This window comes from Callorhinus ursinus, unplaced genomic scaffold (assembly GCF_003265705.2).
Source record: "Callorhinus ursinus isolate GAN/ISIS: 27379988/994484 unplaced genomic scaffold, GSC_fseal_2.0 scaffold26, whole genome shotgun sequence".
In the NCBI taxonomy this organism is placed as follows: Eukaryota; Metazoa; Chordata; class Mammalia; order Carnivora; family Otariidae; genus Callorhinus; species Callorhinus ursinus.
The window spans coordinates 8,296,383-8,307,346 of NW_027397088.1; the positions used below are offsets into that span (position 1 = coordinate 8,296,383).

Here is a 10,964-nt window from a genome sequence, read left to right on the forward strand (position 1 = left end):
TCATGATTTTGGAATACAATGTTATCAGCCCTTTGCTTTGTTGTACTTCTAGATTTTGTAATTAGCACACATGAATGAAGGGAGTTCACTCTTTAAATTATCTTTTCAATTTTAAATTATAATTTCTTTCACTCCTTTTTTTGCAAGGCTGCTGATATGCACGCTCGGTACATAGAACTACTTACAAGGTCTGGAGACTACTATAGATTCTTAAGTGAGATGCTGAAGAGTTTGGAAGATATGAAGGTAATTTATTTACTTTATTTACTTGGAGGATCAGAAAAGAAAATGGAATAGAACCTTATTATTATTATTGCCTCGTTATAACCTGGATTTGGACATACTCACTGGTATATAGTTTGTTCGTAAGTCAGGTGTTAGTTCTGTGATCCAGGACACTGCTCTGAATGGAGTTAGGTAATATTTACAAAATTCTAGCTACTTTACCTTACAAAAAAACCCCAGTAATTTCCTTTATCGTTTGGTCAAGTGATTTGCTTTATTTGTTTGTGTGTGTGTTAAATTAAGGAAGAGAACATCCTGGACTGGCTGGATTTGGATTGTTTTATGTTGAATAATTATTTCATTTACTCCTCATTTCTAATACACACATTGAGTTTATATGGAAACTTTCTACCTTGAAATAAAGGAAACATAATTCATGAAATCTCAAGCTTTTGATCTTGGAAAAAATTGCCTCATTTACAGACGAGGCAAGGGAAACTCAAAGGTGTTCTATCATTTGCTAAGATTGTACAGAGAGTTGATGGAAGAATTGTGATGAGAATACAGATAGCATGCGTTTTTGTCTAGTATCTTTCCCCTCATATCACTCTATATGTGTGCTTCTGTGTGTGTGTGTGTGTGTTTGTGTGTGTGGTGTGTGCATGCACATATGCAGGCGTGTAAAGAGAAATGAGACCACATGATGGGCTTACAACGTGAGATGTTTTTCTTTCAACCTAATTTCTGCTTTTGCTTCCCCAGCTGAAAAATACCAAGATTGAAGTTTTGGAAGAGGAGCTCAGACTGGCCCGGGATGCCAATTCTGAAAACTGCAACAAGAACAAATTCCTGGATCAGAACCTGCAGAAATACCAGGCGGAATGTTCCCAGTTCAAAGCCAAGCTCGTGAGCCTGGAGGAGCTGAAGAGGCAGGCGGAGCTGGATGGGAAGTCAGCGAAGCAAAACCTGGACAAGTGCTACGGCCAAATAAAAGAACTCAATGAGAAGATCACCCGGCTGACTTACGAGATTGAAGACGAGAAGCGGAGGAGGAAGGCCGTGGAAGACAGGTTTGACCAACAGAAGAGTGACTATGACCAGCTGCAGAAGGCCAGGCAGTGTGAGAAGGAGAGCCTTGGCTGGCAGAAAATGGAGTCTGAGAAGGCCATCAAGGAGAAGGAGTACGAAATAGAAAGGTTGAGAGTTCTTCTGCAGGAGGAGGGCGCCCGGAAGAGAGAATATGAAAATGAGCTGGCAAAGGTAAGAAACCACTATAATGAGGAGATGAGTAATTTAAGGAACAAGTATGAAACAGAGATTAACATTACGAAGACCACCATCAAGGAGATATCCATGCAGAAAGAGGATGATTCCAAAAATCTGAGAAACCAGCTTGACCGCCTCTCGAGGGAAAATCGAGACCTGAAGGATGAAATCGTCAGGCTCAATGACAGCATCCTGCAGACCACTGAGCAGCGGCGGCGGGCTGAGGAAGACGCCCTGCAGCAGAAGGCCTGTGGCTCGGAGATGCTGCAAAAGAAGCAGCATCTGGAGATCGAGCTGAAGCAGGTCATCCAGCAGCGCTCTGAGGACAACGCAAGACACAAGCAGTCCCTGGAGGAGGCTGCAAAGACCATTCAGGACAAAAACAAGGAGATTGAGAGACTCAAAGCTGAGTTTCAGGAGGAGGCCAAGCGCCGCTGGGAATATGAGAATGAACTGGCTAAGGTAAGAAACAATTACGATGAGGAAATCATTAGCTTAAAGAACCAGTTCGAGACGGAGATCAACGTCACCAAGACAACCATCCACCAGCTCACCATGCAGAAGGAAGAGGACACCAGTGGCTACCGAGCCCAGATCGACAACCTCACCAGAGAAAACCGCAGCCTGTGTGAAGAAGTAAAGCGGCTGAAGAACACGTTGGCCCAGACCACGGAGACTCTCCGGAGGGTGGAGGAAAACGCCCAGCAGCAGAAGGCCACCGGCACCGAGGTGTCACAGAGGAAACAGCAGCTGGAGATCGAGCTGAGGCAGGTCACTCAGATGCGCACCGAGGAGAGCGTGCGATACAAGCAGTCATTGGATGATGCTGCCAAGACGATCCAGGACAAAAACAAGGAGATAGAAAGGTTAAAGCAGCTGATAGAGACGGAAACCAGCACGAGGAAGTGCCTGGAAGAGGAGAACGTGAAGTTGCAAAGGGCCCAGTATGAGCTGCAGAAAGCGAACAGCAGCGCGACCGAGACGATCGGCAAGCTGAAGGTTCAGGAGCAAGAGCTCACGCGCCTGAGGCTCGACTACGAGAGGGTCTCCCAGGAGAGGGCTGTGAGGGACCAGGACATCGTGCGGTTCCAGGGCTCTCTGAAGGACCTGCAGCTGCAGAAGCAGAAGGTGGAAGAGGAGCTGAGCCGGCTGAGGAGGGCCGCCTCAGAAGACTCGTCGAAAAGGAAGAAGCTGGAGGATGAGCTGGAAGGCATGAGGAGGTCTCTGAAGGAGCAGGCAATAAAAATCACCAGCCTGACGCAGCAGCTGGAGCAGGCGTCCATCGTCAAGAAACGCAGTGAGGACGACCTCCGGCAGCAGAGGGAAGTGCTGGACGGCCACCTGAGGGATAAGCAGAGGACCCAGGAGGAGCTCCGAAGGCTCTCCTCTGAGGTCGAGGCCCTGAGGCGGCAGTTGCTTCAGGAGCAGGAAAGTGTCAAACAGGCTCACCTGAGGAATGAGCATTTCCAGAAGGCGATAGAGGATAAGAGCAGAAGCTTGAATGAAAGCAAAATCGAAATCGAGAGGCTGCAGTGTCTCACAGAGAACCTGACCAAGGAGCACTTGATGCTGGAGGAAGAGCTTCGGAACCTGAGGCTGGAGTACGACGACCTCAGGAGGAGCCGGAGTGAGGCGGATAGTGACAAAAACACGACCATCTCTGAACTCAGGAGCCAGCTGCAGATCAGCAACAACCGGACCCTGGAACTGCAGGGGCTGATTAATGATTTACAGAGAGAGAGGGAAAATTTGAGACAGGAAATTGAGAAATTCCAAAAGCAGGCTTTAGAGGTATTCACAAATATTTGATCACAGCTTCCCTGTCTTTGAAATCCTTCACTCCACTTTCATCTCATCCCGGCTGTGCTCGGCTCCTGGGATTGGCTGCTCACAGACACTCTGCTTTTTCTGTTTATTGCTCTTCTGCTATCTGTTGTAACCCGGGCCACTGCTTTAAAGTGATCTCAGTGCTGTTTGCCCTTCTGTTCTCTCCCTGAGTCGATGCCAGTCTGTGCGGAACCTCTGTCTGGCCAGGCTTTTCAAACATCAGCAGGGGTACAACAGCTCAGAGTTTGTCTTCTGAATGTTCCACTCTATTTTCTAGAAGATAGCTTTTGCTTAGTGAGCTCTGACCTGCACTTTTCATGGAAATTTTTCTAAATAAAAGCCATATCAAAGGGGTTTTCTATGCAATTTTAAAATCACTTTTTCTTTCTTGCTTACGTGATTTTTCTGCATGCATTATTCTATTCTCTTTTGATCATGACCCTCATAGGTTTCTTTTTGATTGTCTTTTCTTCTTTTAACCCCTAATTTAAAAATGCCTTCTTGAAGTTCTAATACATTTGACTTCTGTAGACAATATTTGTGTGGGGCTGGTTGTGGGGTGCATATATGTCCACAGATTTATTTTGCTTTATTAAACATGTTAGTATAGTTGTAACAGGTGGGATGTAGGTGTAGCAGGGGGACAAAACTCCCCATCTTTTTTTGAACCATAATCCCTATTAAGAACAAGAGAGGTCTACAACTTCTCCTAGTTCCTTCTAAAAAAAAAATAGTTAAGTATGAAGCCATTTATCAAAGTGGCAACATATATCTATGGAATTTTTTTTTCATGAATTTGTAAGATAAAATAGCAGCATAGCCAGGGAACACAGAGGAAGGGCAAATAAGTAAATAAGTTTTCTGGTTTTTTTTTAATGTAGAAGAGATTGAATTATGATCACCGTATGATACAGTCAAAACATTATTTCTTCCCATTTCTCTCTTTTTAAATTCCAGGCATCTAACAGGATTCAGGAATCAAAGAACCAGTGCACTCAGGTGGTGCAGGAAAGAGAGAGCCTTCTGGTGAAGATCAAAGTTCTGGAGCAGGACAAGAGCAGGCTGCAGAGGCTGGAGGATGAGCTCACTCGCCTGAAGACAACGCTGGAGGCGGAAAGCAGGCTGAAACAACGCCTGGAGTGTGAGAAACAGCAAATCCAGAATGACCTCAATCAGTGGAAAACCCAGTATTCCCGCAAGGAAGAGACCATTAGGAAGATCGAGTCGGAGAGAGAAAAAAGCGAGAGAGAGAAGAACAGCTTCAGGAGCGAGATGGAGAGACTGCAGGCAGAGATCAAGAGGATCGAGGAGCGGTACAGGCGCAAATTGGAGGATTCCACCCGGGAGACGCAGTCGCAGTTGGAAACAGAGCGCTCCCGCCTCCAGAGGGAAATTGACAAGCTCAAGCAGCGCCCCTACGGGTCCCATCGGGAGACCCAGACTGAGTACGAGTGGACCGTTGACTCCTCCAAGCTGGTGTTTGATGGACTGAGGAAGAAGGTGACGGCCATGCAGCTCTACGAGTGCCAGCTGATTGACAAAACAACCTTGGACAAGCTGTTGAAGGGGAAAAAGTCAGTGGAAGAAGTTGCCTCTGAAATCCAGCCTTTCCTTCGGGGTGCAGGAGCTATTGCTGGGGCATCTGCTTCCCCCAAGGAGAAGTACTCTCTGGTGGAGGCCAAGAGAAAGAAACTAATCACCCCAGAATCCACAGTCATGCTCCTGGAGGCCCAGGCAGCTACAGGGGGTATAATCGACCCCCACAGGAATGAGAAGCTGACTGTGGACAATGCAATCGCTCGGGACCTCATTGACTTCGATGACCGTCAGCAGATATACACCGCAGAGAAAGCTGTCACTGGTTTTGACGATCCGTTTTCGGGCAAGACAGTCTCGGTTTCGGAAGCCATCAAGAAAAATCTGATCGACAGAGAAACCGGAATGCGCCTGCTGGAGGCCCAGATTGCTTCAGGGGGTGTGGTGGACCCCGTGAATAGTGTCTTTCTGCCAAAAGATGTAGCGTTGGCCCGTGGGCTGATTGACAGAGATTTGTATCGGTCCCTGAATGATCCCCGAGATAGTCAGAAAAACTTTGTGGATCCAGTCACCAAAAAGAAAGTCAGTTACATGCAGCTGAGGGAACGGTGCAGAATCGAACCACACACTGGTCTGCTCTTGCTGTCAGTGCAGAAGAGAAGTATGTCCTTCCAAGGAATCAGACAACAGGTGACCGTCTCTGAGCTGGTAGATTCCGGTATATTGAGACCATCCACTGTAAATGAACTGGAATCAGGTCAGATTTCTTATGATGAGGTTGGTGAGAGAATTAAAGACTTCCTTCAGGGTTCAAGTTGCATAGCAGGCATATACAATGAGACCACGAAGCAGAAGCTTGGCATTTATGAGGCCATGAAAATTGGCTTGGTCCGACCTGGTACTGCTCTGGAGTTGCTGGAAGCCCAAGCAGCCACTGGCTTTATAGTGGATCCTGTTAGCAACTTGAGGTTACCGGTGGAGGAAGCCTACAAAAGAGGCCTGGTGGGCATTGAGTTCAAAGAGAAGCTCCTATCTGCAGAACGAGCGGTCACCGGGTATAATGATCCTGAAACAGGAAACATCATCTCTTTGTTCCAAGCCATGAACAAGGAACTCATTGAAAAGGGCCATGGCATTCGTTTATTGGAAGCGCAGATCGCGACAGGCGGGATCATAGACCCGAAGGAGAGCCATCGTTTGCCAGTTGACATGGCCTACAAGAGGGGCTACTTTAATGAGGAGCTCAGTGAGATTCTCTCAGATCCAAGTGATGATACGAAAGGATTTTTTGACCCCAACACAGAAGAAAATCTTACCTATCTGCAACTAAAAGAAAGATGTATCAAGGATGAGGAGACAGGGCTCTGTCTTCTGCCGCTGAAAGAAAAGAAGAAAGAGGTGCAGACATCACAAAAGAATACTCTCAGGAAGCGTAGAGTGGTCATCGTTGACCCAGAAACCAACAAGGAGATGTCTGTTCAGGAGGCCTACAAGAAGGGCCTGATAGATTATGAAACCTTCAGAGAACTGTGTGAGCAGGAGTGTGAGTGGGAAGAAATAACCATCACTGGGTCCGACGGCTCCACCAGGGTGGTCCTGGTAGATAGGAAGACAGGCAGTCAGTATGATATTCAAGACGCTATTGACAAGGGCCTCATTGACAGGAAGTTCTTTGATCAGTACCGATCCGGCAGCCTCAGCCTCACTCAGTTTGCTGATATGATCTCCTTGAAAAACGGTGTCGGTGGCAACAGCAGTGGTATAGGGGGTGGTGTCAGTGATGATGTGTTTAGCAACTCGCGACACGAGTCAGTAAGTAAGATTTCTACCATCTCCAGTGTCAGGAACATAACCATCAGGAGCAGCTCTCTGTCCGACCCCCTGGAAGAATCAAGCCCCATTGCAGCCATCTTTGACACAGAAAACCTAGAGAAGATCTCCATTACAGAAGGAATAGAGCGGGGCATTGTCGATAGCATCACTGGTCAGAGGCTTCTGGAGGCTCAGGCCTGCACGGGTGGCATCATCCACCCAACCAGCGGTCAGAAGCTGTCACTTCAGGACGCAGCCTCCCAGGGCCTGATTGACCAAGATATGGCCACCAGGCTGAAGCCCGCCCAGAAAGCCTTCATTGGCTTTGAAGGCGTGAAGGGAAAGAAGAAGATGTCAGCAGCAGAGGCAGTAAAAGAAAAATGGCTCCCCTATGAGGCAGGTCAGCGCTTCCTGGAGTTCCAGTACCTCACTGGAGGCCTTGTTGACCCGGAAGTGCATGGGAGGATAAGCACAGAAGAAGCCATCAGGAAGGGGTTCATCGATGGCAGAGCAGCTCAGAGGCTGCAAGACACCAGTAGCTATGCCAAAATCCTGACCTGCCCCAAAACCAAGTTAAAAATATCCTATAAGGATGCCATGAATCGCTCCATGGTGGAAGATATCACTGGCCTTCGCCTTCTGGAGGCTGCCTCTGTTTCATCTAAGGGCTTGCCTAGCCCTTATAACATGTCTTCTGCCCCAGGTTCCCGCTCAGGATCCCGCTCCGGCTCTCGCTCTGGATCCCGCTCCGGCTCTCGCTCTGGTTCCCGCAGTGGGTCCCGGAGAGGAAGCTTTGATGCAACCGGGAATTCTTCCTACTCTTACTCCTACTCCTTTAGCAGTAGCTCTATTGGGCACTAGTAGTCAGTTAGTTGCTATTTCCTTGGCTTCATTTATGTGAATTTTCACTTTACTAAATACTTTACTAAAAGAAAACCTAGTGCTTGCAGTATAGTGATAGAGCTTTCTATGATTAAGAAGACATAACCTTGGTTGAAATCAAATAGTAAAGTCTATTCTGGCTTTTTATCTTCTTAGCTCACCCGAAGTACGTAACACACTGGATGTAGTGTGTATGAAGTGACAATCAGTTGTAAGGATAGCACAAATTGAATCTAGAGTTTGTTCCTTCTGTGTTTAGATTTTTGATCGATTCTTGTACTTCTTTTGGCCTATAATACAGATTTCTGTTCTTGGAGATGAAATTAAGTTGATCATGGATACTTTAGTCATCATTCTGTTTTTCATCTAAATATTTCCATTTTCTGTATTAGGAGAAAATTCTCTCTCCCATTCTCCCTAGAATACTCCACCCCAAACCCAAACATTTTGGAATGAGTCTCCTTTAGTTTTAGATTGTGGATTGTGTAACCTATATATTCTTACATGCACCTGTTTGGTTCAGCATTAATTTGACTATATGTGAGTGATAGCAGCAATCTTTGCTTCTCTTTGGTCAAAGTTTTCTGTTTATTTTGCTTGTCATTTACTATGTACTTTAAAAAGGTGTCTTTATGAAGTTTGCTATTCTGGCAATAAACTTTTCGACTTTTCAAGTTTTTGCGTTTTGATTTCATATGTTTATACACACAAGGTAGTTATCAGCATCTTTCTGTTAATTGTACAATATGTCTAAAACCTTCTGTTTACTAAGTACCTATTAGGACCATTAAAAAAAAAAAAACGTTTAGTCCCGAATTCTTGCTAGAAGTTGGTCTTTTGTAGTTTCTCCAACATTTCTCAAGTGCCGATTGTATGCAGAGTCCTTGGAAAGAAGCCTGTGTCCAGGCCACGGGTCAATACCCAGTTCTTGTTTATTCTGGACAATAAGTTCTAAGGAGCATGGGCAAAAGTCACCACAATACCATTAGAAAAAAAAAAGAAGTGGCTCAGATTCCATTCGGGTAGTCTCCAAATATGTGGGGTTTCATTTTGTCCCCTAAGAGGAAAGAATTGTCCTTGAACCTATAAAAACGAGTCCTGAAGAAGTCTTGGCTCTCTGTTGAAGGACAATGAGATCTAAGCCTATTCTTTGTATCAAAGAGAAACTTTTGAAATTCAGACATTTGTCATTAAATCAACATGACCTTACTGAATACTTATTATGTCTAGTATTAGGCTAGGTACTATGAGGATTCAACAGAATTTACAAGCCCCCTGACTTCGAGACATTTGCAGCCTGGGTGGGGACAAGAGATACATATAAAGCAATCAGAGGGACAGCTTTCATATATCAGCAATATGTGTTAATATACTCAAACATTTTATAGCATAGATTGGAAAATAGGCAAACAAATGAGATGCTAATTGTGAAGAACAAAAAAGATCATATGTAAGATAATACTTAAATTGTTGGGGGCTTTTGGGACTTTGGGTGAAAACAGCATTCATTTCCTCCTTGTCCTACCTCCTTTTCTTCTTGCTCCCCTCCCAAGCTAGAGGACTTGTAATTAACTTCATTCACTAAGTATTGAGTTCTGTGTGCTACACATTGTTCCAGAAGCTATGAATCCCATGGTAGAAACAATGTACAAAAATAGCCCTTGTAATATAAAAGGAAGAGAAAAATATGTGGTAAATGCTGTGTTGGGCAAAATGAAGGAAGATCTTCATGCTGGAGCTAGGAGACTGTATCAGTCAGCTTGGGCTGCCATAACAAGATGCCACAGACTACGTGACTTAAATTCATTTTCTCATAGTTGCGGAGGCTAGAAGTCCAAGGTAGAAGTGTTCTTAGGTTGGTTGCTGGTAAAAGCTCTCTTTCTGGATGGTAGGCAGTAAAGAGTAGGGAAGGAGCTCTGGTATGTCTTCCTTGTCTTAGAAAGACTTTTAATAATTTTATCACGTAAGAGCCCCATCTTTATGACCTCATTTAACTTTAATTACCTCCTTATAGTCCTTATCTCTAAATATAGTCACATTGGGGGTTAGGGCTCCCAATATATGAATTGGGGTGGGGATGGGGATGGCACACAATTCAGCCTGTAATAGGGGCCTAATCTAGAATGGGTCAGAAGTTCTCCAGAAAAATGGTGATTAAACAGATGAATAAGGGGCACCTGGGTGGCTCAGCTGGTTAAGCATCTGCCTTCAGCTCAGGTCATGATCCCGGGGTCCAGGGATCCAGCCCCACATCGGGCTCCTTGCTCAGCCGGCAGCCTGCTTCTCCCTCTCCCACTCCCCCTGCTTGTGCGTGCCCTCTCTCTTTCTCTGTCAAATAAATAAATAAAATCTTTAAAAAAATAAAAAATAGATTAATAAGCATCAGTGTAAAGCAGTTCTTCAGGTTGAAAGAGTATACCTTCAGGCTGTTGCCAAAGTTGTCATTAAGCTCTGAGGTGGGATAGGCTGTGTCCTGGAGAGAGGACATCCTTGACCTTGGCTAGTTTTGATTGGGTTCACCTACAGCACGCCTCCACAGAAAGTTATATATGTATATATTTTTCAATGGAAATCATCATTTCACATCCAAAAAGTCTCACATTTTCTAGACAGCTGCTGGGCTAACCATGTAAATGCAGATAAAAAGTAGGGATGTTGTGGGCAGAGTATAACTAAACCGGAACTCATCCCTTACCGCACAGCTGCTTGCAGCTATTGGCCTATTTCTGTATATCGGGGGTACTATTTTTGGGCTTATTTATACTCATCACTTTTTTTTATGTGAGAGAATTGTACTATCTGCCTATGGAAATAGCTATTCACAAAAATTCCGTCCACAGTTTCATCTGATAGAAACAAGCACAAAAGGAAGCAAAGATTTGGCATCAGGCTTGAAAAAAGTAAAAATAAATAATATAAGAGGGATTGGGTTCTGGGAGTTAAAACCACTTGGGGAAATTAAAAGGGCTGATTCCAGGTCTTGGATAGGAAAATGTACAAAGTAAGCTTGGGTTAATCAAGGAAAAGGAAGTACTCAAGGACTAATGGGACGTGTCATAGAGACACAAAGTGGTTTAAGTGGCTTCCACTGGTCAAATTTGGGAAAATTGGAGCATCAACAAGAATTATGATGGTAATGGAGTATGTAATAATGAATTTATTTATTTTTTAAAGGTTTTTATTTATTTATTTGAGAGAGAGAGAGAGCATGAGCAGGGAGGATGGGCAGAGGGAGAAGCAAACTCCCTGCTGAGCAGAGAGCCCGATGCAGGACTGGATCCCAGGACCCCAGGATCATGACCTGAGCCAAAGGCAGATGCTTAACTGACTGAGCCACTCAGGTGCTCTGTAATAATTAATTTTAAAACCTTATATCAGTAATAATTTTTAAAATATTTAAATATTAAAATAAAATT

At 44.7% G+C, this 10,964-nt stretch overlaps 1 protein-coding gene across 2 annotated transcripts in view; it reads left to right on the forward strand.

The window, feature by feature from the left end:
• Positions 1-8,222, forward strand: part of DSP (desmoplakin) — a 44,285-nt gene extending 36,063 nt beyond the window's left edge. The window contains exons 22-24 of one of the 2 annotated variants that reach the window (XM_025890973.2): positions 148-246; positions 988-3,282; positions 4,276-8,222. In XM_025890973.2, the coding sequence (XP_025746758.1) occupies positions 148-246; positions 988-3,282; positions 4,276-7,527 (5,646 nt within the window). In that variant the 3' untranslated portion in view covers positions 7,528-8,222. The remainder of the gene's footprint in view (positions 1-147; positions 247-987; positions 3,283-4,275) is intronic. The other variant, XM_025890974.2, reaches the window with a different exon arrangement.
• Positions 8,223-10,964: the final 2,742 nt, after the last annotated feature.